Below are 27,837 nucleotides of genomic sequence, written 5' to 3' on the forward strand. Positions count from 1 at the left end.
CCTTGTATTAAGCATTATAAATTAACGATAAATGATTTAAGATATACGGAATAGAGCATGGTGGCACATATCTGTAATCCTTACTAGGGATGTGTGGAGGGGGTGTAGGAGAATAAGGAGTTCAAGGGCACCCTAGGCTACATAGTTCAGAACAGCTTGAGATGCCTAAGATTTTGATAAGTCCTCCTCCCTCCCCATAAAGTAAAAAAAAATGAGCCTAAATAAAAAATAAAACAATAAAATGTATTGGGTGAAAAGTTTCATGCAAATAGAATTATGAAGTTTTTGAAAATATAGGACTTCAGCCATGACTGGTTTTGCTATTCCCAGAGTGTCCTGGAACCGAATCCCCATGGTTACTGATGTCAATGCTGTCCACTCAAAGGACAATACATACTCAGACAAAGAAAGGAAAAGTCGAATAGCAGCTAGTTATGCTTATGTTTAACTTCCAGGAGAAAATTTGTTCACAAAGACGTGTAACTGCCTGAAGAGCAATAGTGAGCACTATTCTCTCATATTTTTATCCAAAAGATGCATTTGCCTCCAAGTACACTGTGAGTTCACTGGTCACTGTGTCAGTCTGTATCCCCCTTTTCTCTCTAACAATTTATCAGAAAGAAATTTGAGCTTTAGATAATTTTTATGAATAATTATAATTCTATAATTATAATAATTATAATTCCAATAATTAAAGAACACCTATATATCCTTCACTCAGATCACTCAGATCAACATATTAGCACTTTATCTCATTTGCTATATTATATGAGCATGCATTCTGTCTATACACAGAGAAATATCTTCCCTAGGCTGAGAACTGCATAGATTCACTTTTCTTTTGTTTTTTTGAGACAGGGTTTCTCTGTGTAGCCCTGGCTGTCCTGACACTAGCTCTATAGATCAGGTTGGCCTTGAACTCAGGAGATCAGTCTGCCTATGCTCCCAAGTGCTGGGATTAAGGGACTGCACCACAATGCCCAGACTATAATTCATTTTCAACGTTTCTGGATATTATATTCATATATCATTTTTTAAAAGACCATCTATTATCTCTATGCGTGTCTACAGAGCTATAGCTCTGTGGTAGAGCCCTTACCTAACATCCTCCAGCACCACAAAATAAATAAATGCGTAAAAATGCAGCTATTGACAAATAATTTTTGACCCAGGATCTCTAGCCCAGGCCAAGATTGAACTCCTTCTATTGACAAGGATGACCTTAAACTTCTGATCTTCCTGCCTCCATCTCCCAAATTCTAGATTGCAGGTATGCACCACCATGCACCATTTTTGTGGTGCTGAAGATAAAACCCAAAGCCTTAAATATGCTTAGCAAGCACTTTAACTGAGCTACAGCCCCGTCCTGATTGCAAAATATTATAAGATGAAAACTCACACAATATGTAATTGTTTAAATTTACTCCAATCGTTTGACACACACTTAAGTTTTAAATGTATACTGAAATTTGAAGCTATGGAATTTTAAACAAAGATTTCCAACCAGAATGTGACATAATTGATATACTTTAAAAATTTGGTTCACATGAAACCTTGGCAGTGTTGTAAAATTACATAGGCCTACCAGTTTTTCCCACAAATCTTTTCAGTGAAATTTAAGACTGCAATTAGTGTGTTGTGAATTTAAATGTCAACACTAAGTATTTCTTTTTGTGATGATAATCTAGTTGTTTTCTATGATATTTGAAAAATTACTTTTAGGACTTTGATCAACAAAATAAGGAGTTAATAAACAGGGGTTTAAAGACTTATCGAATCTAGAGTTTAACAGCAACATACAAATGGGCTAAAAATAGGCAAAAATATACAAAATATGATTTGGTCATAAAGAATTGCAGCATGTGTACATAAGCACAGGTGTCTCTGGGATATCTTTATAAGAATGGAATTACTGGTTTGTGGAATGGGCGCACATTCAATGTAACTGAATACTGCCTAACATTGTCTAACAGTAACTGTGAGTTTCTAACCTTACAATCCACGTTCAACAGTATCTGTTTCGCCACCTGCAGGCCAATACTTGGTATTACCTGACATTATTTTTCCAACCCAGCGAAGGTAAAAATGACGTCACCTGCTTTGACAATTCTGATTATTAATACCGTTGAGCAGGTTTTCAAATGCCTGTTGGACATTAGGATTTATTCTTTTGTGAATCATTTATTCAAGGAATTTGGCAATTTCTCCTGTTGGATTTTGTCACTTTTTCAAATTTATTAATGAGAGTTATTTGTTCTAACTTCAGTCCTTTGTCATGTAAGTATGTCGTATACAACCTTCCTCACTGGGTCACTTACTTTTCCGTTGCCTTTGTGTTTTCTTTTGATCACTATACTATGACACATTGTTAGTCTGTTCTCTTTGCAGTGATGTGTGTGTGTGTGTGTGTGTGTGTGTGTGTGTGTGTGTGTGTGTGTGTTTCCCCAAAGAAATCCTTCTTTGGATATATATTCTTAGTTTTTCTGTTGATATTTATTTCTCCAATGTACTTGGAATTATTTGTGTGTAAAATGTAAGGACACTGGCTGGAGATAGATTGCTTTCCTAACATGTTCAAGGCCTAGCATGGAAACACTTGAGGCTAGAAGTCCATCTTCATATTTTCTTGACAAATATACAGGTATCCTAATATCATGTGTTGAAAAGCATTTCTCTCCAGACTCATTTATGATGAAATCCTATTAAACACAAAGCAGTTGTATATTCTTAGGACAACTTCCAGGCTTGCTGTTCTATTCCACTGCTTTGCACGTCTAAGTTTGTGCCACCATGCCATTGCCTTATTACTGCAGCTTTGAAAAGGTTTGGGGTCTAATAGGGAAAGTCTTCCCACATTATTCTTGTCCCCCCAAGTTTAACTATTCTCACTATCTACAAAAACAAGCACAGAGATTTCCTTTTCTCCAAAAGATGCTGAGACTTTATTTTACCTTAAGTAGCTTTATTTAAGGGCTCTGATGCAGTTCAGTGGAAAACAGCCATCATCGAACACTCAATAAGACCCCCGTTCAATCTTCAATACCATGAAAAAGAAACAGAAAACTTGTATTTTAGTGTAAATATGTTTGAGAATCTAATTTTAATGTTTCTCATAGTTTCCTATTATATGTGTGGGCATGGCACACCTAGCAAAATATAGCTGAATGTATGCATGTCTTATGTGCTCGTGTGCTATGCATAGGCAGTATACACGTGTGGAGACCAGAGGACAGCAAATGCCGTCCACCTTGCTTTTATTTCTAAGACAAGGGCTCATGTTGTCCAGCGCTTATCAAGTAGCCTAGGCTGGCTGGCTGGCCAGTGAGCCTGAGGGATCAGCCTGTCTGGTGCCAAGATGACAGGTGTGTGCCACTGCAACTGGCTTTTTTATATGTAGCTTTTAGGAATTAAACTCCGATCCTCATGCTTGTCCAGCAATGAGCATCGCCTCACAATAAAAAATGGTTTTATCCGTTGATTATGTTTTTCCTCTCCTCTACCCCCTCTGTGGTGTGTGCATGACAGGTGGTTAAGACTAAATGTCTTCCTTATTGATCCCCACCTTACTTTTTGAGACAGAATCTCTCGCTAAACCTGGAACTGTCCAATTTGGACAGAGCGGCTTTCCTAACAAACCTTCAGGATTGTTCTGTATCTACCAACCCCGGTATGACCGATGCGAATTGCCTCATATGACGTTTTAAATATTTTTCTTTCACTTTTTATTTTATTTAAATAGCATTTTCATTTATTTTACATCCCTACTGCAGCTTTCCCTTTCCCCCCTTCCACATGGTGCTCAGGACCCGAGATTAGCTTCTCAGTCTTACACAGCAAGAACTTCACCCAGTGAGAGCAGTGAGAGATCTTCTCAGCCCTAGCCGCTTGTGTTTTTTATAATTTATTAACAACAAATGACATTCTCATGAAAGAATTATGTTTCTTACAAATAAAGAGTTATGTTTTTTACGAATAAAGCATTTCTCTTTCACTTTAAGAAAAAAAATATGTGTCACAGAATCAAAAGTAATCAAAGGAAAAATGTGACATCATAATAAGTCACATCAATCAGCATAGAAACCTTTGACCATTTACCTCTCCTTTAGCTCCAGTGACTACAGCTCTCATCAGCCTATGCGAGTGAGCTAAGATGTACAGAGCCACACTAAAGAGGAGGTTACTTCTTTAAAGCACGAGATAGCTGACACACCCGCCAGTCTGGGACCCAACCTAGTTTTGTAACTGAATGCAGATCAGACATCTAAGGTCTCCCCATACAGCCCAAGCTGGTTTGGAGCTCATCATCCACCTAGATCAGCCTCCTGCATACTGGGATTCCAGGTGTGAGCCACGGCAGACAACAAGCCTTTACCTAATACTGCACAGATGAAAGTGTGATAGGCGCTCGGAAGGTGCTCATGCCAAGCAAGCATTGACGTCTCACTGAGGCCCATGAGGGAACTAAAAGCAGGATGAAAGCCCAGTATTTCTGCCTCCATTTGGTTTATCTGCCTCCTTTATGCTGCTGAAGGCACAGAAAGAAATGGTTGACCTTAGCCTTGACTTTGGATTACGAGAAGAGCGTAGGCAGCCATGACAAACCACCCTGATGAGAGAAATTATCCCTCTCTCTGGCCCCTGCTTGTGGATCAGGTAGAAGCTCTCATCTACTTCTCCCGCATGCTGCCCACCACGATGGTCACGGACAAAGCTGTAAGCAAGCTCCTAATTAAACGTGTTCTTTTATAAGTTGCCTTGGTTACGGTGTCTCTTCACCGCAATAGAACAGTAACTAAGGCAACAACCTCCTCTCCCCTGAAGCAAAGAGGACATTTTAAAGCCACCTTGTGAGAAAAGGGGTGAGATAATTATAGGCAGCTTTATGCCTTGACCAGGAGATTGAAATTCCAATGGTCCCTCCATTTAAACCTAGAACTCACTGCCCTGGCTAGTTTTATGTCAACTTGACACACACTAGTCTCCCTCATTTGTTCCTCTTCTCAACAAGGCCACATTCTCTGCTTTGCACAAAAAGACAAAACAAAGGAGAGAGTGAAAAGTAAAATTAACCAGCAGGTTTCATTACAAGAAGGTAGTTATAACTCTGAAAATTTTGCAGCCTTTACAGAAAATAAAAACACCCTTTGTCTGGATGATGTTTTTCATCCTTCAGGGTTGCTCACTGAAAATGTGACCATAGGAAATAGTCAAGGTAAAGACTCATCAGTGCCCTATATTTTTGGCATACACAGTAATAAGACGAACGGATGCTCGGTGCCCATAGTAGGCTGTCATTCTCCACAATACTCCATTATGAACTGAATACACAATGAGGAATATGTCATGACAATACATTGTCAACCTTTCTCAAATTAATCCACAAACCAAATAGGATCCTAACAAACGCTATCAGCAGGTCTATTTCTTTAACATCTTTCTTAATTGGTACTTTGGGAATTTCACATCATGCTCCCCAATCCAATCCATTTCTCAGTCCCTCTGTATCTGTACTCCGTTCTTCTTACATCCTCTCCTAAAGGAAAAACTTAAAAAGAAACAACAAAAAATAAGAAATAAAAATAAAAACGAGGATATTAATGAAAAAGTAAACCAAAAACAAAAACAAATGAAACAGCAAAAAAAAAAGTTACTTTGCCCCCCTCCCCATCTTTCCCGCCACTCCATTGCCTTGTCATTCATCTCAGTGCCATTGGCAGCTGCTGTATATTGTGCAGAATATTCCCTTTGGCAAATGTTCGTTGTGTAGTGTGCTGTTGGTCAGGTTCAAGGCCTCTGGCTTCTGCTACACCATCAATACTGGACCCTCACCTAATTTCTCAGATATCCTGCTGTTGCTCCAAGTCTTGCAGATCCTGCAGATATGGTTCTTTAGGACCAGTCTCTTCATGCACTCCAGCAGGTCATAGATGGAGCTGATGTTTGGGAGTGCCAACTCAAAGTCCTAGATATGTGCCTGTATGGTAGCTGAGTTGATCAGTCCAGTCGCTGGCACCACCTCCCTCAGGTGAGGGATGGAGCCAGTTTTCCCAAGTGCAGGGGCCAGCTCTCCTATGAAGGGTAGGATCAACTCTCCCATGACAACGCCATCACGATCCCCCTTCCTTCTGAGTACAGCTTGGGCACTTACACAGGGCTAAGATCATTACAATTTTGTCAAGGGAGGTCCAAGGAGTCACTGCCATGGCTGCTCATTTTGCTTCCATGTCCACCCTCTGATAGCCTGTGGTTACAGGATCTCAGACTGTTTCCAGAAGACACAGGATCTAGGTTTGATTCTTGATGGACTTTCTTTCTTAGGTGAGGAGCCCTCTTCCTATATAGAGGGCCCTATGTATAAGAAAGGCAGTGAAGGCACACACTGATTTTGTATTGACATCTGTCTTCTGTCATTTACTTAATTCCAGGATCCTGATTAAGGCCAGCAGCCCTGCTTATTGTACTGACGGCCACATTGGAAGGGCCCTGATTAAAATATTTCTTTTTCGTGTGTGTGTGTGTGTGTGTGTGTGTGTGTGTGTGTGTGACTGCATATTCTGCCAGATGCCTCCTATCCAGCATGAAGCTACTTCCCCCAGAGGGTGTAGTACAGGAAGGCCAAAGACTAAACTGTGAGGCCTGGGCAGCTCAAGTAAATCCTGATTGTTGTTTCAATGCAGTCATGGCAAGGAGGTCCTGACTCAATAGAGGGAAAAGTACCCGGCTTAATGCTCTGACAATTTCCAGGTGTACCCAGGAGATTCTTCAATGGAGTCTCTGGCAATAGCTCATACAGGGTTGGTGAGACAATGGCTCCCTTCAGTGGTCCATAAAGGTGGTGACTGCATGAGGAATTTGGACTATTTTTACACTGTGTGAAGATGTATTTGCTCTGATGGTATGGCCGGTCCTTCTGTCTATGTGTTGCTTTTATTGGTTAATGAATAAAAAAACTGCTTGGTCTGTTGATAGTGCAGAACTTAGGTAGGTGGGGAAAACTGGACTGAATGCTGGGAGAAAGGAGGAGGAGTCAGAGAGATGCCATGGAGCTGCCACTGGAAATAGCCATGCTGAAACTTGGCTGGTAGGTCACGACCTCGTGGTGACATACAGATGAATAGAAACTGGTTAAATTAATATGTACTAGTTAGCCAATAAGAAGCTAGAGCTAATGGGCCAATCAGTGATTTAATTAATACAGTTTCTGTGTGATTATTTTGGGTCTGAGCTAGCCGCGCAGCTGGGAACCAACAAGTGGGCCTTCCTCCAACACTGTGATTGGTCTAAGAAAAAGCTGAACACCCAATAGCTAGGCAGGAGGTAAAGGTCAGACTTCTGGGCAGAGAGAGAGGAAGGAAGTAGTAGATGAATCTAGGCACTTGAGAGATATCAGGGACATGGAATAGTACGAGTGGTATGGAGAGATGAGGTAACGAGTCCCGTGACAGAATGTAGATTAAAATAAATGAGTTAATTTAAATTTTAAGAGCTAGTGGGACAAGCTTAAACTGAGGCTGAGCTTTCATAATTAATAATAAGTCTCTGTGTAGTTATTTGGGAGCTGGTGGTCCAAAGAAAAATCTGTCTACAACTCCATAGTCAGTTTGTTTACTTTCTCCACCAAGACAACAGTGGTAGCCAGAAACCACAGGCATGGTAGCCATCCAGTTGCCACTATGCTTAACTATTTGGATAAATGTGCCACAAGTAATCATCAGGGTCATGCATTTCTTTTTGTGGATGAGCATATTGATTTGACAGGTTACATCTGGGAGTCTCAAAGCATTGACTATCAGTGAGTCATTTAGGATACAAATCTTACAAAAGCTGGTTGCCCCTGGGAAGTCTTGAATTTGGCTTTGGATCCTTGGGGTTGGAAGGGCACAGATGGTTTTCTTTCATTTAGGAAATAAAGCCCAATGTCCTTTGAGACCTGAAACCCCAAGGAGTTAACCTCTTTGACAGAGTTGGGCCTTGTTGTGGATATCCTGTACCTAGCCCTTTGTATCAGATATAACAGTGCCTCCGTTTCCCTACTGCAGCCCTTCAAGGTGGTGCTTGCCAGGAGCAGATCATCCACCCAGTGAATGAGTGAACATTTTACATCTGCTCTCGGAGTGCATGCAGATCATCTTTAAGGATTTCTCTAAATCTTGCAGGGGAGTTTTTGAACACCCGGGGCAATCAGGTCCAAGTCCATTGCTCCGTCTGGCCAGTGACTGGGCCTTTCTAGTCAAAAGCAAATATTGGCTGGCTTATTATGGGTACCATTTGAAAGCAAAAGAAGAAGACATCCTTCAGAGCTAGACAGCTAAACCATTGGGCCTCTGCAGATATGAGGCCCAGTAATGAGTAGTTAGGGACCACTGGTAGGATGGCTGTTGTGGCTTGGTTGGTGGTTCACAAGCCCTGGGTAGGTCAGTAGTTTTTGTGCCTGGTTTCTTCACAGGTAACAGAGGAGTATTCCAGGAAGATTGGTGTTTTTGGAGCAGCCCAATCACTAGTAGACTCTGAAGATAAACCTGAAAGCCAATCTTGGCCTCCTGAGGTAAAGAATACTGTCATACTATTACCAGGTGGGTCCCAGGCATTAGTTCATCCAGAATAGGTATATGACTGATGGCTAGTCCAGGTGGGCTCCTTTCAGCCCACATCTTGGGAAAGTGAGAGCTCCACATTTTCATAACCAAATTGTTCCTGCAGGCTTTGAGTGGATTCTTCATGATTTCTCATGATGGACAGAATCACAGAGGTGTTTCTACTGGCTCTCTTCAAGCCAAGGCAGTCAGTACCATCAACAGAGGAGATGCAGACCCCTAATTTGGACAACAGGTCTCTTCCTAACAAGGATACCAGGCATTTGATTAGGTAAAAAAAAAATTCATGTTTCAACCAGTGCCCTGCCCTGGTGCAAGTGTGAGATTCACAGAAGAAATGCTTGGTTTGGGGCCCAGTAGCTCCCATTATTATTTTTATTTAGTTATGATTTTATTTTATATGTGTGAGTGTTCTTCATACATGTATATCTGTGTACCTCTTTGGTGCCGAATGGCTGCAGAGACCAGAAGAGGGCATCAGGTCCCCTAGAACAGTTTGTAGATGACTGTGAGCCACTATGTGGGTGCTGGGAAGAGCGGTCCAGTGTTCTTTAGCACTAAGTTATCTCTCTAGCACTAAGTCATCTAGATAATTCTCTAAAGAATTATCATTATCTTGTCCCTTTTTCATGGTACCTGCAGGCCTAGTAACAACTGAATATTCAGCACCAGTGGCCTACACAAAGTTAAATTAGGTAGCCCCTGACTCTAATTTTGACCATAGGCTTATGGAGGCCAGGCTTATTGAGTCTAGTCTGCCTCAATCTGAGTTTGGCCAGCCCAGTGAAGTTTGCTGTGGGGAGGGGGTGGCACGCAATCTGGTATGGAGCATGGTTCTTCTTTGGCCTCTAGTCCTTTGTTTTCACCCATAGTGTAAGTTATTGGAGAATTAATTCTTCAAGTATATTATTTCCTTGCAATAAACACACGGGTACTTCTGTAAGGGACTGTGGGGCTTTGATCTTGCTCTGCTTTGCCCTGATCTGGGCTCAGATGTACCTGTCACCAGAAGGGCTTCTTTGTTTCATCCTTTTGTCTTTTTTTGGTAGTTTGTTCCCAGTTTATTAACACCTTATTGGCTACCTCCAGTAGTTGGATGCTATTCATATCAGCATATCACTAAGTTTTTGTAGTTTTCCTAGAACATTACCTTGTGCCAGGCCCAGTAAGCAGTGTTCATCATTCATTTAATTTCAGAAGCCTAGGGGTCAAAACAAATATGTAGGAAGATTGCCTCACATCATCTCTCATAGAAATCAGATTGGATCTCTTCTGGATTTTGAAGGATCTCAGTGATTTTTTTCCTTGCTTTTTTATTTTATTTTATTTTTAAAAAGAAAACAAACCGTCTTTTTTCATTTTACATACTAATCCCAGTTCCCACTCCCTTCCCTCCTCCCATTCCTTCACCTTTATCCCCTCCCCCCAATCCACTCCTCACAAAGGATAAGACATGTAGTGTGAGGGTTGGCTAACTATGGAGTGAGGGAGCTGCGGGCAGGCCTGCTTTCCATCCTGCCCGGCTCCTGCACAGCTAGCTTAGCCCCGGAAATAACAACACACAAATTGTATTCATTTAAGCACTGCCTGGCCCATTATCTCTAGAGAGTTAGTTACTGGCTAACTCTCACATCTTGATTAATCCATTTCTAATAATCTGTGTAGCACCACGAGGCGGTGGCTTACCGGAAAAGATTCAGCATGTCTGACCTGGTGGCTGGCTCCATGGCGTCTGCCTCATAGCCCTCTTTCCAGCATTCTGTTCTGTTTACTCCGCCTACCTAATTTTCTGTCCTATCAAAGGACCAAGGTAGTCTCTTTATTGACCAATGAAAATAACACAATAGACAGATAACCCTCCTCCATCAAAGACACATGGCTCTGAGGAAAGACCAAGGCCCTTTCCACTATATCTAGGCTGAGCAAGGTATCCATCCAAAGAGAATGGGTTCCCAAAAAGCCAGTACAAGCAGTAGAGATAAGTCCTGGTGACACTGCCAGTGTCCCTGCCGTCTGCCCCAGCCATAAACTGTCACCCACATTCAGAGGGCCTAGCTTGGTCCTATACTGGTTCCTTCCCTGTATGGCCAGAGTTGGTGAGCTCCCATCAGCTCAGGTAAGCTATTTCAATGGGTATCCCCATCATGGTCTTGACCTCTTTGCTCATATTCTCACTCCTCCCACTCTTCAACAATCTCAGTGATTTTTGACAAGTTAATAGGCTTCTTTGTTCCCATTTCAGTTCTTTTAGATGAGTATATTAATATCTTTCCAAGCTGGCTCTATAATAATCTGAATTTGTTTGTTATTGGGGGATCTTGTGCTGGAAAGGGGGCTCTGACCCATGACTCTGCCCTTAACTTTCCTAACAGAACACAAGCCACCACCATTTCCAGGTCTCAGTCATTATTGTTTGTCACTCCTTGGTGTTGAAAGAGTTAATGGGAACTGGTGGCAGCCACTCTGGATTGGGAAATCTATAGGTGGGGGAAAGATGAACTCTACTAGGTCAGTCATAGCCTAAAGTTCCATAGAGTATGAGGGAGTATGGTGCTTCCAATTGAGCAGGTTGGTAGTGGAGAAAGGCTGGTAAGACATAACTGTCCTCCCTGGATGCTTCTGTCTTATGCCATGTCACTCCGAGAGGGCCCCTGATCTCAGAGTGACATATGGAGGACAGGATGTTGGTTCTGGACTTAACAGAGGCACCTTCACAGTGATTTGGGTTTCTCAGGCCTTGGCAGAGATACCAATGTGGCGGACTCTTGGGTAATGGTAGGCGTCTCTGGTATAGGCAGAATGGTGCAAGGGGACAGTGGTAATAACAGCTCCTCTGAGTCTCCCTGGAGGATCAGTGGGGTTTCAATGGGCCTCTGCTTCTTGGTTGAGTTTGTATTTTTTTTAAATATTTATTGATTTATTATGTATACAATATTCTTTCTGCGTGTATGCCTGAAGGCCAGAAGAGGGCACCATACCTCATTACAGATGGTAGTGAGCCACCATGTGGTTGCTGGGAATTGAACTCAGGACCTTTGGAAGAGCAGGCAGTACTCTTAACCGCTGAGCCATCTCTCCAGCCCCCTTGAGATTGTATTTTTGTTGTATGAGCCCTCTTGTTTGCTTCCCGACCACCCAGCTGCCCAAACTCCCAAAACAATCACACAGAATCTATTAACTAAATCACAGCTTGGCCCATTAACTCTAGCTTCTTATTGGCTAAAACTTACATATTAATTTAATCCATTTCTAGTAATCTGTATATGGCTACGTGGCTGTGGCTTACCAGGTAAAGTTCCGTCTGGCTGTGGCAGGAGTACATGGCTTCTCTCTGACTCTGCCCTTCTTTCTCCCAGCATTCAGCTTAGTTTTCCTTGCCTAGCTATGCTCTACTCTATCACAGGCCCAAAGCAGCTTCTTTATTAACCAATGGTATTCACAGAATACAGAGGGGAATACCATATCACCTTCCCTTTTCTGTTTAAATAATAAGAAAGGTTTTAATGTTATAGCCAGGGGTTGCTTGTTCATCCCAGCTGCCTCACATTAGGTGTCAATTTGTAGTATGGAGGCCGCTTGTTCATTTGGTGGCTGCTCAGACTTCCGAAATAACCATACAGAAACTATGTCAATTAAATCACTGCTTGGTCAATTACTTAAGTGTATTGCTATCTAGCTCTTATATCTAGAATTAATCCATCTCTATTATTTTGTATTTTACCATGAGGTTTGTGGCCTACTGGCAAGTTTTAGCACGTTTGTCTCTGGCGGCTGCTCCATGACTTCTCTCTGATTCTGCCTCCTTACTCCCAGCATTCAGTTTAGTTTTCCCCACCTACCTCTGTTCTGCCCTGCGCTGCAATTGGCTCAAAGCAGTTTTTTTATTCACCAATGGTATTCACAGCATACAGAGGGGAATCCCACATCATATTTTGACTAGGAAGACTTTTAAATATTGGTACTACCTGCCAATGCAGAATTGTATATAAGGGGGCAAAACAATGCAACTTGTAGCTAAAACTTTATATATAGAAGTTGTCTTGTGTGGCCTTATTTCCCAGTTATCACCTGGTGCACTGCCTTTAACACATCAAAAATATGCCACTCTAGTTCACAGAAGGTTTTCAGTCCTCCTGGATATATCCTGACACCGTAATTTCCTGAATACCCTTTCTTGACATTTTGATTACACAGTCAAGAACAATGGGTTTTGAGACAGATTCTCTCTTCATATGCCTCCTGTCATATCTGTGTCACAGAACAGAAGCAATGACTTCTGGGACTGTCCAGGAAAGAAATTGTTTCTCTTGCTTTGCTGCTCCTCTCACAGCCATTTAGATGCCTATTAGCAATATGCAGGCTAATAGAACCCCCAGACCAGGGCCAGATTCATTGGGAAAAAAGGAGTTTTCCAGAGACAGACATCAATGTTTAGGTGTATGAGGTCATCATGGAACTGCAGGTTGGTACTCAATCAGACTCTAGTAGTCCCAGGACCATGAAGCCACACACACTTTTACACTATATACACTCCCCTTTCTACCTAATTCAGACAGGAACCTCCCTGTGAGACCCTAAAGGAGACAGCAATAAAAATTGGTAGGAGGTGTTCAGGCTTCTTTTTTCAATAACCATATGACACTGTCTAGCTGGGCACCCTGAGGTAGGTGTCTTACTACTCCCTGAAGTCCAGGTCAATTGTGTCATTTCCTCTGTCAAGTTCACCAAGTGGAACATGGCCTGATGAGATGGACTGTGGCATATGGAGTCTGGATCCTGGGCAACTGGCCAGGTGGCACCTTCTGCTGAGTCTTGGGCTACACTTGGCCATGATAAAGTCCCCCCAACATCAGTGGTTCAAAAGATCAGCATTGGAGTACCATAGATTCTTCCAAACATCACGAGCTCTTGCCAAAGCTATTAGTTATCCTCTGTAATCTGACAGTAAAGTTCTATTGCTGAAGTGGTGTGGGATAATTGTCTGTATTCTGTCAATCATGTTTTAAATAAATGCTGATTGGCCAGGCAGGAAGTATAGGCGGGTCAACCAGACAGGAAGTAGAGGCGGGGTGATGAGTACAGGAGTATTCTAGGAAACAGGAAGCCCATTTCTCCCCATTCCTGTCCAGACACCACAGAAGCAGGATGTGACCTGCCCTGCCAAAAAAGGTACTGAGCCATGTGGCTAACATAGATAAGAATAATGGGTTAATATAAGCTACAAGAGCTAATAAGTAGCCTGAGCTAATGGGTCAATCAGTTTATAATCTTATGGAGTCCTCTGTGTGATTTTCTTTGGGACTTGCTGACTGTGGGTTACCGGGTGGGACAGAAACCCCAACAAGCCGGCCCTTCATCTTACACTGAAGATAGCACTTAAGTTAGTTATCAAACATGGCAAAATCGAGCAAGTGCCCAACTCTAAGTTTCACTGCTACTGACTCATGTTCATGGTGCTGGAAGGTATTCTGAACTCTGCTAGAGGAGAAAAGTAATCAATTACAGCAAGCTACAAATCCTTCCACTTACAACTGAGATATCTTACAGATGTAACCAACCACTTTTGTAAACTGGCTTTAAGGGTCCCTAAATGAGATAGAATCCATACCTGACATTATAAAAGTGACCAATAATCTACGACTTGATAGGGCATGGACCCTGGAGAAAAACTTAGTGCTAGTATCCTGCTAAAGCAGCAGTTTTCAACCTGTGGGTCATGACCCCTTTGGGGGTTGAAAACCCTTTCACAGGGGCCACATATCAGATATTCTGCATATCAGATATTTACATCATTATTCCTAACAGTAGCAAAATTACAGTTGTGAGGTAGCATGAAATAATTTTAGGGTTGGGGGTGTCAGCATAACATAAGGAACTGTATTAAAGAGTCACAGCATGAGAATGGGGGAGAACCACTGAACTAAAGGAACATAGAAATAAAATAACTCCTACTGGCATATTGCTGCACACAGATTAACACACTATTCAACACTCGTCAGAGAGGCTTCTTGCAGTAGATGGTAGGTAACAGAGATCCACAAATGAACAATGTATGGGGAAAGAGAGACTTTGGGGGGGGGAATTTCATACTAAATGGAAGGTATTTATGAAGCCCTTTCTCTCAAGGCTCAGGGATCTGCGGGGAACAGGACATAGAAAGATTGTAAGAGTCAGAGGTGGTGGATGATTCCAAGAAAAGAGTTGTCTCCCAGACACAACAGGGCTGATGCACATATGAACTCACAGAGACTGTGGCAGCATGCCCAGGACTTACAGGTTCAAACCAGAGCAAACCCCAGAAGGGGAAGTAGACACAATGTTTCATCCCTAACCAAGAAGCCTTTTCAACTGATACCTGCTTAGAAAGGGAAAATCAGTTTTCCCTAATAGAATGTCACTGGGTATATAAAGCACATCCGAAAACAGTTCCATGCACCATGCCGAAGAACAGTGAGTCAACAGAAGATGGACTCCATGTTTTCTTGTGCAGTTTTCATATTTTTTGTCTTATTGGGTTCTTTTGGTTGTTTTTTTTGACTTTCACTTTTGTTGAGAGACAGAGAGAGAAAGAGAGAGAGAGAGAGAGAGAGAGAGAGAGAGAGAGAGAGAGAGAATAAGAACATGGACTTGGGTAGATAGGAAGGTAAAAGGATTATGGAGGAATTGGGGGAGGGAGAAGATATGATCAAGATATATTGATTGATAAAAACGTATGAAGACACTTTTTTAAAAAAGAAAAATTTAAAAAACAGGGCTAACTCTATCTTAGTGTACAGCATGGTTTCCTGGCCAATGTTATGGGAAAACAGGAACAGGAATTGTTATGTTCAGAGCAGACGCTAGAGACTGAGTGGAGAATCAAAACTATTCCAGCTAGCACAGATCCATGACAGGAGCCTCTGAAGCCTGAGCCCCATTCAGGGGTTTCTTCCAGCAATTACAGGTGATTTTGAGTCATTTCTGACATTTTCTGGCATGAGTAGGTTCAGCTTTTTAGTTTAGTAATTGAAGAGCACAAGGGAAAGTTTCCAGTGGCAAGCATGTTTCTGGAAGCAGAAACACAAAGGCCAAGCGTTCTCTTCTCTTTTATAGATTTGCTTCTCAACACACTCTAGGTTTCTATTTCACAAAAACAGAGATCTTACCTCACAGGGTACAAGATATTTTATTCTGGAGAGAAGTATTAGCAAACATGGCCTGGGAACACAGATTCAGGTAATTAGAAAAGGCATGTTTCAACCTGGAAACAGGTCACGATTTTTTTAAGGTAACTAAACAAAGATCAAGGTATTTTCAAAGCGCATTAGTGGGAACGTCCTGTAGGTGGGAATGTCCCGTAGGTGGGAACGTCCCATAGGTGGCTTCAGAAACGTGAGGAGGCTTCTGTTACAGGCCTCACTTAGAGCCTGTGCGATGACATCACTATTGGGTGTTATGGGCCTTACTTAGAGCCTGTGCGATGACATCACTATTGGGTGTTATAGGCCTCACTTAGAGCCTATGCGATGACATCACTATTAGGTGTTGGGTTGGTGAAAGCTGTGAGTCTGTTTATACAGCAGAGAAAGTATTTATCCCAATAATTACAAGGATGTTAGGTCAAACACAGAGGCAGCAGATAAATGGGTATCTTTAAGGGATAAAGACACCCAAAGATAGTTCAGCTCTGCATATGCCATATGCCAGCATTCACGATCAGAGAACTTCCAATCAGTGAACCATCCTTTTTAAATCTTTATCACAGGTGAACTTTTCCCCTGGGGATTTCAGTTGACAACTGAAAGACATATTAAATATGTACATAACACCACAATCTATAGTGGTCCCAAACAGGGGGTGGTGGAGTTCAGAGTGCTTACCTAAAATGTCTGATAGCCTGGGTTTCATTCCTAGCATTTTGGTACAAGGGAGAGGGAAAGGAAGAGTGGGGAGGAGGATGGGTGGACATGAAGTGGAGAGAGAGAATAGGGAAAGGAGAAATGGGGAGGGAGAAGAGAGGAGAGGAAGTACAGATGGAGAAGGGGAAAGGAGTCAAGAGAAGTCAGGAGGAAGGAGGCTATCATCCTTCAGTATAGGGATTAGAGGGGAGCCTAAGGGAGGCCTCGTGAGGGTGGGTTATTTGATCTGTGGAATAGTTAGATAAATATCTTTAGTTTAAACATTCATTAAGATGTATACCTAAGGTAGGTCCGTTTACCTGTATTTATATATATATATATATATATTATTTTTTCTGTTGTGATAAAATACTATGAATAAAGCAACTTAATAGAGGAAAGAGAGAAAGGAATTTTTGTTTTTTTTTTTTTACTATTGTTTGTTTGCTTGCTCACAGTTCAAGGCTATCTATAGCACACTGTGGCAGGGAAATCAAGGCAGAAGGAACGTGATGCTGCTGGTAGGTCATATTACATCTGCAGTCAGAAGAGAGAAATGAATGCATGGCACTGCTCAATTTTTTCCATTTATACAATCTTGAATAATTGATCATTTGTCCAGGGAATGGTACCACCTACAGTGGGTGAGTCCCCCCCCCCCTTAATTGGTACAAACAAGACAATCATCCAGATGCATACCCAGAAGCTAAATTAAAATCCCAAGTGATTTTAGAGAACTAATACTAACCATCACATTAAACATAGCAAACATTTGGAAATTTGACAAATAGGAAAATGAAGTCAGATGTCGCTGCTGATCCAGGCATTAGATTTATCCTGTCTGTTTTAGGTTGTCTTTATTGTGCGTCTCACTGTGTTTTTCTATGTATTTCTATCAGTTCTATTTCACTCTATTAAGCAATGGCTTTCTTTAGTGTGACATTCCCCCACCCAGTACACACACACACACACAGCTTAAGACCTGTGCCCCCTTCTGTTGGGGACCCGGATCCTTTCAGCTCTGCCAGGTCACCCAGAGAAACAAACAACTCTTCCTTGTATCCTCACTTGACTCCCACTGGCAGTCCCCAATTTTCTGCGTCCCAATGTGGAGTCAGAGAGGGGCCAAACCTCTCCTCCAGAGTCCCCTGCCACCTAAGCAGAAAAAAATTTCCCCAAGGTGCCCACTCCCTCCACTCACCACCTTCTCTAAGCCACCCCAGGAAAGAAAAAGAGCAAATTCCATTTCTTCCTCTTTTATGATTTGTGCCTGCTTTTCTACTAGTAATGTGTATAACTAGAAAACTCAAAACCTATCATTCTCTGAAAAAAGTAGAAAAAAATATCACTGGGCCCAGATAAGGGGATAGGTGATGGGCAATGCAACCTGGACAGAATAGATTTTCCCTTGACCAAGGAGAATTTAAACAATTTTTTGCTAGATCCTTTTTAGAAGAATTAAAGACAACTGCTAAAATGACTTCCCTTGTCAGCCCATTGGCCCCAAATATTAGACAAATTATAAAAGTTAGAAAATATAAAGTAGGTCCTAGTTGATGAAGAAGGTTCACAAGGTGTTTAACATCAGAGAACTGACTGGAATGATATCTTTTGTATAAACTGAAAGTCACTGTCACCTTTTCTGTTGATGAGACATGCTTAGACACCTCACAAAATATTGTGTCTTACCCACTTCGAGAATATCACCAAGCTGAGTGTACTGCCTGGAACCAAAGATGTACTTGGATTATCTCTCAGATTGATTACTCAACTAACTAGTTCAGCTACTCCCATTCAGATTGAACAATACTCAATTAACCAGGGGGAAAATTTGCAGTCCATGGCTTAGAGAGACAGGAATCCTGGTGCCCTGCAGTCACATTGGAATACACCTCTCCTGCCTGTAATGAAACCTGGGACCTTTCATGCTCATGAATCTAAATCCTTCAGAGAAACAGGTATCTTGGACCTGAAAGATGTATTCTTCAGCTTCTCATTGCCAGAAGTGCGGCAACCCATCTTTGTTTTTAAATGGATGAACCCACAGGAAGGTTACAGCGGGCAACTTACCTGAACCAGGTTGCCTCAAAGATTTAAAAGTTCTCCAACCCTGTTTGATGAGACAATAAATGATGACCTCCTGCCATTCCATGAGAGGTTTCCCAGGAAAATAGATTATAAAAGGGCCACCGAGGGGCTGCTTCAAGAGTTACAGACCTTGGGATATAGAACAACAGTTGAGAACGCCCACCTTTGTATATCAGAGGCTACCTATCTTGGTTACCAGCTGAGGGGAGGCAAAAGAAGCCTGGCTCAGAGTGGGATTGCTGCCGTTCCTCAGATTCCAACTGAAGACTAAGAGACAGGTTCAAGGGTTCCTAGGGGCAGCTAGGTATTGCTGCATATGGATTCCAGAATTTGTGGAAATAGCAAGGCCTCTATGTACCAGCATAAAGGTACACTGAGTCCCTAATCTGGACTGAGACGGAATAAAAGACATTTGAGGCTTTTCAAATAGTTCTAATCTGGCTCTAGCCCTAGAACCTTCAGATGCTTCAAAACCTTTTCATCTGTTTGTCCACAAAGGAAAAGACTTTACAAAGGGGATTTTGGCCCAAACTTTGGGGCTATAGAAACACCCTGTGTTATACCTTTCCAAATGATTGAACCCTACAGCCACAGGATGGCCCACCTACTTAAGAGCTGTGGTGACTATTGCCAGTTTAATGGAAAAACAAAACAAAACAAGTAGACTCTGGACCAGGATGAATGCAAAATGTAAAATTACACAGCTTGAATCCATAGGTTTGTGGAGTACACCAGAGGGAAAGATCATTCTCACAGAAACAGCGGGCAGGACTCTGGGAACTGACCTTCACCAGGATACTCATCTGGGGTCCACAGAACTTTCTGCGGACCAAAGTATATTATACTTAGCCTGGACAGTCTAGTGCTGGATGTCTTAGCCAGATGCCAAGTTTGTGTTCAAGTAAATCCAAAAGAGAGAGCCCATACCTACAAAGGAATCAACACCCAAGAGATGGGAAAACTAAGTTCACCAAGATCTGTCCTTCCGGGGAGGATACAAGTACTTCCTAGTCTTATATGTACTTTTTCCAAGTGGACAGAAGCATTCCCCACCTGGACCGAAACTGTTCAAATAGTAGCTTAAAAAGTTCTTCCCGGAACTGGCCCCCTGATATGCCCTACCCCTAGCCATGGGGTCTGACAGTAGTCTGAATTTTATAACCAAAACCTCAATTAATAGCTAAAGCTTTAGGCAGAGAATGAAAACATCTTGTGTATATTGACTACAGATTTATGGTCAGGTAAAAAGAATAAACAGGGCGTCAAAATAAACTCTAACAAATCTCTCATTAGAGTCCAACAAAGGATGGCTAGGCCTCCTTCCTTTGCTTTGATTTGGGCCACTGCAGCCCATCTAGAAGAGATTTGCCCCCATGAGATAATGTTAGGAAGACCTCCCACACTGCTTCCTAGGCTCAGAGACCAGCAGTTGGCAGAACTGTCTAACCACTCCTTCCTCAAGTCACTACAGGCCCTCCAGTCCTCCATAAAGGCTACTCATTGGATGACCGAGAGACCCAGGCAAACTCAGATCCATCACTTACCTGTTTCCCCTTGTTTCTGGTGAGACAGTTTGGGTCAAGCAGGTATCCAAAGAAGCACTGAAATCTATACATAGTGATTCTCTCCACTGCTATAGCTATGAAGGTAGCTGGTATTCCACCAAGGATCCACCACATCCAGGTCAAAATGTGGAAGCCACGGATGTCACTGTCAAATGAACTGCCTCCTGGACTATGGACCCATTAAAATTAAGGTTTCATCAGACCACAGGCCTTTCCACTCCCTGCCTCTCTATGAGTCTTATGTTTTGTCCTATGGGTATGAATATAGGGTCGTGATCCAAAGCCACCACCCACAGACGTGGTCCTGGGAACTGAGGAAGACAGATACAGGTAGGAGATAGCTAATGTGGCCACAGACCAGCAACCCATATTCCATTGCTCACTGATACCCACTTCAAGTGTCTAGTTGTATTGGGGAGATATATGGGAGTTTGTCTTTTGAGATAGGGATATAGAGTTATAATTCTCTTCATGCTGGGCAGCTGGACCCCTTAGTTGCTAGGAACAAGGGAGTTTCCATCGCAAAAATTGTCATTGTGAAACAGAGGACTCCTAAAACAATCCTTTCAAACAATTCTGGGTTTTGGGAAACATGGATAACCTGAAGGGACCCAACTTTATGTCGCAGGAAGGGACCTCTGAATACATTTAAACTACTCCTCGAGATCCCCAGGCCCTTGGGTCCTAACAAAGATCTCTCCATGCCAGGCCCAGGCCAACTTGCCCCTGCAAAGCAGTTAACACACCCAGAGCCACTGCCCAGGAAGACCACCCCCTCTGTCCTAGTAGCTGAGTGATCCCATTCCTCTTTTCTACTCTTGACAATGTCTGCCACTCAGTTACTCATTTCCAGCCAGAAAGAGGCCTTGATTGCTGGTTATGCTTAAACACCTGTTCGCTGTACTACAGACAGATAGGAACTAACCAGACTGTCAGCCATTGACTGACAAAACTCACTGTGACTGGGGCACCCCAAATTAATGTTAGAGGACTTAAACTGGGCACTTCCCCTTATTCTGATGCCTGCTCTTCTGCCTTTTGGGTTAATTCATCTGGATAACAGTGATATTACTGAGCCCCTGAGACTACTTGGTGGGCATGTACTAATGATTTGACTAAACATACCTCTTCTAATACTTTCCAAACGAAATAGTCAGGTTGATTAGGACCTACAGATACTAAGTTTCCATTTCTGAATTAAAACAACAGTCATATTCCTTTACAGAAATGCTCCTGCAAAGGAGACTATGCATGACTTTGGGAGAAACTTGTTGTTTCTATGTTACTTGATCAGGAGTAATTAGAAAAGTTCTTGCCATGGCTGGAGAAAGCTTCAAAAAAAAGAGAACAAGATATAATTGGTATCAGTCTCTGCTCTCTTGGTCTGCCTGGCTAACTACTCTGCTATCAGCACCGGCTGGGCCTTTAATTCTCATTCTAATTGGATGAATTGTGGGCCCTGCATCTTAAACTAAATGGCCAGTTATGTATCAGTTCAGTAAAATTAATGGTCCTTGGGTCTAACTACCTCCTTACAGCAGGATGAGTCCACGGCTTGACTCATTCACTAAGTGGGTAATGTAACAGGGCCCCAGAACGTAGTATGCCCCCAGATTTTAGCACAACTGACTCCATGGTGGAAGTATAGTCAAGCTGTGAAACTCAACAGGTTACAGCACCGTCTGCCAACACTATAACAAAGACCTAATCCAGCAAGGTCCATAGTTCTGAGAACATCTCTAAATGTACTAACCTTGCCTTTGGCTTCTGTAATTCTGCTTCTAGCTTACTGTTCTCGTTAACTGAAGTATGCCAATTCAGGATACAGTTTTTGTGCTTAAAAGCTCACCCTGAGAAAGGTTTGGTGCTACACTGGGATCCTGGCCACCCAGTGTAGTTGTCGGGTGGCTAGCAAAGGCTTTCTATAGGCTCTTGTCTGAGTAGTTTCCTCGTGGATACTCCACAACAGTAACTATCAGATTTTCACTGTTCTCTCCCAGTAGATACTGGGGGAGGGTATTGTCCGAAAGTTGTGCTTTACCACTTATTAGTATAATTAATTACTGTTGTGGTCTTTTCTGTTGGTTGAGAGATTCATACTTGTGTATGATGCTTTGAACAAGGATGCCACCCCATTCTCTCCCTTCCAATTCATCTATCCCCAATTACAACTCCCTCCCTACTTTATATATTTTCCACTTTAAAAACAAATAAAAACCCCAAGGATTCCATTTAGTGCTGCCAGTATGTACATGGGAGTAGGACCATCTCCTGGAGCATAGGTAGCCCCTCAGGAGCCTCATCTTTGAAGAAAGCTGGTTCTCCCTTTCTCAACATCAGCTGTCAGGAGTTCTCAGACGGGGCAAGAATTCTTGACCTCCTTCCCTCTCCATGCTGGTATTTTGTCTGATTTAATTGTGTGCAGATCGTGTACACATAGTCACAGCTACTGTCAGCTCATGTGGTACAATCGCCCCGCTGTGTTCAGAAAACAGTTCCACTGTACGAATCCACTGACTCTGTATCTCCAAATCCTTCCGCCCCCTCCCGTGACAATTCCTGAGCCTTGGGAGGAGGTGACTTTAGTCTACATAGGTTTTCATCTTCTGCCTCTTACGGGACAAGCAAAGTGCTAGGTGAAAGGTTGTGTCAGATTCTCTTGTGATTATACCATATTAATTATTCTCATGTTCGGTGGCACAAAAAGTCTAAAATGTCACATACTTAAGTAGAAAATGTTCAGTGGTGAGTGGCCCTGACCCACTGGCCCTCCCACCTGCACTATTAGCAGGTCAGGCATCAGAAGAGAGGTCCCTGAGCATAGTTTCAAAACCACTCACTGGTCATCAAAGTATAGTCCCTACCAAAGGCTATAAAAAGCCAAGAATGCAGAATACAACTCATTCAGTTTGACCCTCGAAGTCCAGGTATTAAAATTTAAGTGGGTAAGATGTAGCTGTTTAATGTCAGGCTCCTAAATTGACTGCAGAATGAATGTATTTGTGAAGAAGGAATCACGGACCTCAGGCTAAAGCTGCAGAAGAGGAAGGGAACTGAACTTTGCCCACAATTCGCCCCTCAGCCATCAGATTTCTTCCATCAAGCCTTGTAATGGCAGGTATGCTGAGGCACTAAATTGAACAGAGACTGACACCCAGAAAACTAGACCTGGGGAGTGGGCGTGGCAAGTCAGGACTTCCCATCTTGTGCACGGCTTATGTCAGAAATAGCTGTCCAATCGTAAAGGTGGGCGGGATGGAGGGGGGGGGGAATCTATTACAGAGTTTATAAGCTCGGAGCTGCACTGAGGAGCACCAAACTGGTCTCCTTGCTGCAGACTTACCTGACAGGAGTTTTGAAGCCAACAGGTAAAAACCAGTGGCCCCGTGGGGCCAGTGCGGTGGCAACTGCTGGCGCGTGCGCTAGGGCTAGCGCTTTCGCGCTTTCAGGTGGACCGGGCTCTGTCTGCGCATCCGAGTTCGCGGAGGCTTTGTTTCTCGCGAATTCAGGGCGCAGTCCTCGGGGGTTCTCACTTTGGGAGATCCAGGGGTTCTGAGCTGCTCCGAGGAGGTACTGAAGGCTAGGAAGAGAGTTGGTGTGGGTGGGAAACGGCCTTCTAGATTTGGCTTTCGCCCCTCTGTCCCTTAAGCTGGGCACTGGGCAGTGACAAGTTATTTGTAGATGACACAATTCAGACAGATGCCTCTGCCCTGCCCTGCAGTTATAAATGTGTGAATCCCAATTTCCCCAGCTTTGAGATCAGCAATGTTCACCAGGTAAAGGAGGTTCTTAGGATACCCTTGACTGAAAATGTTTGAGAGGTGAAATCTTCAGAGCTGGGGGGTGGGGTGTGGTGGAGGGCTCTCTAGTCTATCCTGGTCACTAGATTGTGTTCTACCCCAAGCTAAGATAGAACCAGGCCCTGGTTGAAGAGCTCTGCCTTCTTATCTCTGGAAATAGGACTCGGCTGTATTTAGCGTTCCTCGTTCTACTAAAGCTTTTGATTCTTGATCATAAATAGTGACTTTTCTTTCTTTTTTTTTTTTTACATATTCTCTAAGGTTACAAGAAGGTTATTATGAGGCTTGTAGTTGGCAGTGACTAGGTTAAACCCTTCCCTGTCTTATTGCAATGTTCTAATATACTGACTTTGAACATTCAGTAGAAATTAGTACAGTGTTGTGTGCCTCTCTTTTAGTGTGTGATGCTCACCACCATTCCCAAATCCCCTAAAAGTAGCTGATTGGAAGGTGAAGATGCTCAAAGTCTCCTTTTACCTTTGCTGGGATTTTAAAAGTCAGGCTTTTCTTTTCCCCTGGCTTTCTAGAGTATCTTAGTTTCTGGAGCATCTTCTTCTGCTGTCATTTGCTGCCACCAGAAATGGACTAATGCTTTGTAATCAGAGCACTCTAAGAAAACATGACTTTCTAAGATCTGTTTTTCCTTGTTGAAAATTACCATGCAAAGTATTCATTGATATTTTTATGAATTTTAACTGTTATTCCTAATCTGATCATAATTCTAGTAGGTAACTTTTTTTGTTCTTTATTTCAGTAAACATGTGTGACAAACTGGACATATCTGAAGTGGAACGATTTGACAGATCAAAACTGAAGAAAACCATTACTGAAGAAAAAAATACACTTCCATCGAAGGAAAGTAAGTCATGGAGGTTTCTAGTTGAGAGGAACAGTGGTGAAAGTTGGCAGAGTCAGTTAACAAACCTATGCTCTATTAAATTTTCCACAAAGTAAATGATGATAATTAGTATCCTATTATACTTAACAGTTTAAAATAACCAATAGCTGATTTCGTTATTGGGGCTACATAAGTGTTCTGCATTAATAGGAACCAGTAGCAATAATAGTAGTAATAGGCATCAGTAGTATAAATAAAAAAGTAATTTCTTGTTGAAAATTACAACATTCACATTAAAATCAATTTTGGAATCTTTGACTAATCACTAGGGAAAACCCTATGTGTTCTTTTAATCTTTCAATTTGAGCCTGAGATTCTGTCCCGCTAATGAATTCTGCAGACGCTGCTCTTCTGATCTGTTCTGCTTAATGACAAATAAAATGGAGTAAATTCAGATCTTGAATATACTTGATGCTCCCAGACTCAGGGGATCATTGTTACTCCTAGAGTTACATCTTACTGGAGAATTTCAAAAAAATTTTCACAAATGCTGTGCTATGCTTTTTGTTACACCAACAGTGTTTGAGAGTCCCAAAACTAGATGAAACTGTTTTAAAGTTTCTTTATTGTATTTTGATAGATGTATTGGAGGGAAATGCTTCCTTTACCTTTTCGTCTCAAATAATGGCAACTGTATAAATCAAATGGAATGTGAAACCCATAGTTTAAGTAGATATTAAATCTTAATATTAATTTAATATTAAACTTTAATAGGTATTAAAATGGTTGATGTGTACTCTCATATCACTTTGTGAGGCTTTGTGGGTGGTACCTTGATATTCTGAATTTAGGGCATTATGATAACTATTTAAAGAATTAGCACAGATTCTTTTTAATGGTGCTGGGTTTCAAACCCCACGTCCTAGTTCATGTTAGGCAAGCACTGTACTACTGAGCTCCACCACACAGTCTGGCAGCAAGGAACTCTAGGAAGAAACTAAACATATTAGAAAAAGTCTCTCCTAACAATATTTCGATGTTTCTTTTTTCCCTAGCTATCCAGCAGGAGAAAGATGATATTAAAAGATCATAAAATGAAGACATCCTTTCAAGACCTACTCCAACCTTGCCTGATAGTAATGGTTTTATGATTGTAGAGATTTTAGGTAGTGACTGATGTAGTCTCACTTCTACTGCCTTGGATGAAAGGTCACCATTTGTCAATGATCATTAAATTTGGTTGTAAACTGCCCACTGGTGTGTACATGTGGTTTTTCACTTGCTACAAGACAAGCTGATTTTAACCTAGAGTGGGGCCCTCAAATGCTTTATCATCTTTGTGAAGTCGTACTCACAACTATTTGCAGCTCCTCGAGTTTATCTGCATTTCCGATGTAACAAACACAACCACAAACTTCCTGTGGTACATTCTGGGTATCCTAAGACATGAAATTACATAAGGGTACGTTTTCAATTAAAGATAAATGAAGGAAAACCTCTTGAGCAGATTACATATATGTGAAGTTTAAGGTGGTAGTAAGAACTAATGCCCTTATTTGGGAATGAAGAAATGGAACCATAGAACCTAAAAGGATCTGTATAGGATGTGAAAAGATAGCCTTGCCTTCTTGAAAGTGTTTTTTTTTTCACCTTAATGGAAACACCCAAACCTGGAGTTGGATGGGGAGGTAGCAGGAAACACTTGCTAAAACACACCATATTAAATACAACAGGGTCTTCTACTGAGTGTACAATGAGATATTTAATATCTGCTGATGACTTGTATTACTTATTCTCTGTTCTGGTCCTTGCATTGAATAGGGTTTACTCTCTTGCAAACCGAGCATTTTGATCTTCAGTGACATAAGTGTTACTAACTTAAATGTGTTCTCCCAGTTCGTATGCATATAGTTTAGCTCCCAATATGCTTATGCATGGTGGTAGGATCTTTTAAGGGTAGTTAAAGTTAAATAAGGTTCTAAGAGTGAAGCCTTATAAAAAGAGGGAGTGGGGAAAGAAGGCAGGACACATACACACATATATACAGAGAGAAACAGAGACAGAGAGACAGAGAGAGACAGAGATCTTGGCAAGATGCTGAGTCTAAAGGTGCCTATACAACTGAAATGCACCTGTTCTGCATTCAATCCTGCTGGACCTTGGTCTGTCTGGACTTGCAACCTCTAGACCTGTGAGGTTACATTTGAGTTATCTAGACCACCTAGTCTGCAGTGATTTTGTTAGAGCAGCTTGAACTGACTACTATACCTAGGAAAACACATAAACAGCCATGCCTCAATCCTTACCTTTAATACCTTTACTGCTTTAAATGTATAAAGCTAACCACCTAAATATCACTGAGTAGAGATGTCCGCCACTCAGGATAACTAGCCAGGCTGTTATCCTAATTCACATATCTTCTTTTTAAAAGGTTACCTATTTGTAACCTAACATGTTAATATGCTTTATCCTTTTGAGGGGCTTACATCACTAAATAACAATTGTGGTCACAAGAACTAGAAGTGATTTTGTGTGTTATCATAAAATTCCCCAAGTGAAAGACTAAGAAGGACGACTAGGACCAAGTACAAATGTGGTAATACAATCACAGTAGGCACAGTGTACTGGGATTGGAGGATGTGGACCTTAGAAGTAACCATATTGGTCACCCATACTCCTAGCCTGCAACAGTGTTCCACAGAGTCACTTGGTCCTTTGCAGTGACAAGCTTGTACGGTACCCAAACCTGGCTCCCTATAGCATCTATATAATAGTTAGGGAGCTATTTACTGGAAACTCACATAGTATAATCAATTTGAAGTGAGATGTTAAGTTTGTACCCATATTCAAAGTCTTCTCAGATCCTTTGACCCAAGTTCCACAGTTGGGAAGCCATCCTGACTCCACATTTGTATATGCTTACTCTTTAAATTTCTAGATCCTGATTAAGTCACACAGCACATTTGAAAAAGTCTTTCAACAGGCTATTTGAAAATTGTATATGATGCTATGCACCCATGGTAGACTCAGCAGTTTCTGCACTTCACACTCAAGAAGGTCAAAGGAACCAGGAAC

General features: G+C 42.0%; 1 protein-coding gene across 1 annotated transcript; it reads left to right on the plus strand.

The window, feature by feature from the left end:
- The first annotated feature begins 23,417 nt into the window (after positions 1-23,417).
- LOC125415682 (thymosin beta-15A homolog) lies at positions 23,418-26,014 on the plus strand. Its single transcript, XM_048458121.3, has 3 exons — positions 23,418-23,492; positions 24,679-24,783; positions 25,818-26,014. The coding sequence occupies exons 2-3, from the start codon at positions 24,684-24,686 to the stop codon at positions 25,853-25,855; spliced, it is 138 nt and encodes a 45-aa protein (XP_048314078.2). The 5' UTR covers positions 23,418-23,492; positions 24,679-24,683; the 3' UTR covers positions 25,856-26,014.
- Positions 26,015-27,837: the final 1,823 nt, after the last annotated feature.

Source organism: Myodes glareolus, chromosome X (assembly GCF_982192425.1).
Source record: "Myodes glareolus chromosome X, mMyoGla1.1, whole genome shotgun sequence".
Classification (NCBI taxonomy): Eukaryota; Metazoa; Chordata; class Mammalia; order Rodentia; family Cricetidae; genus Myodes; species Myodes glareolus.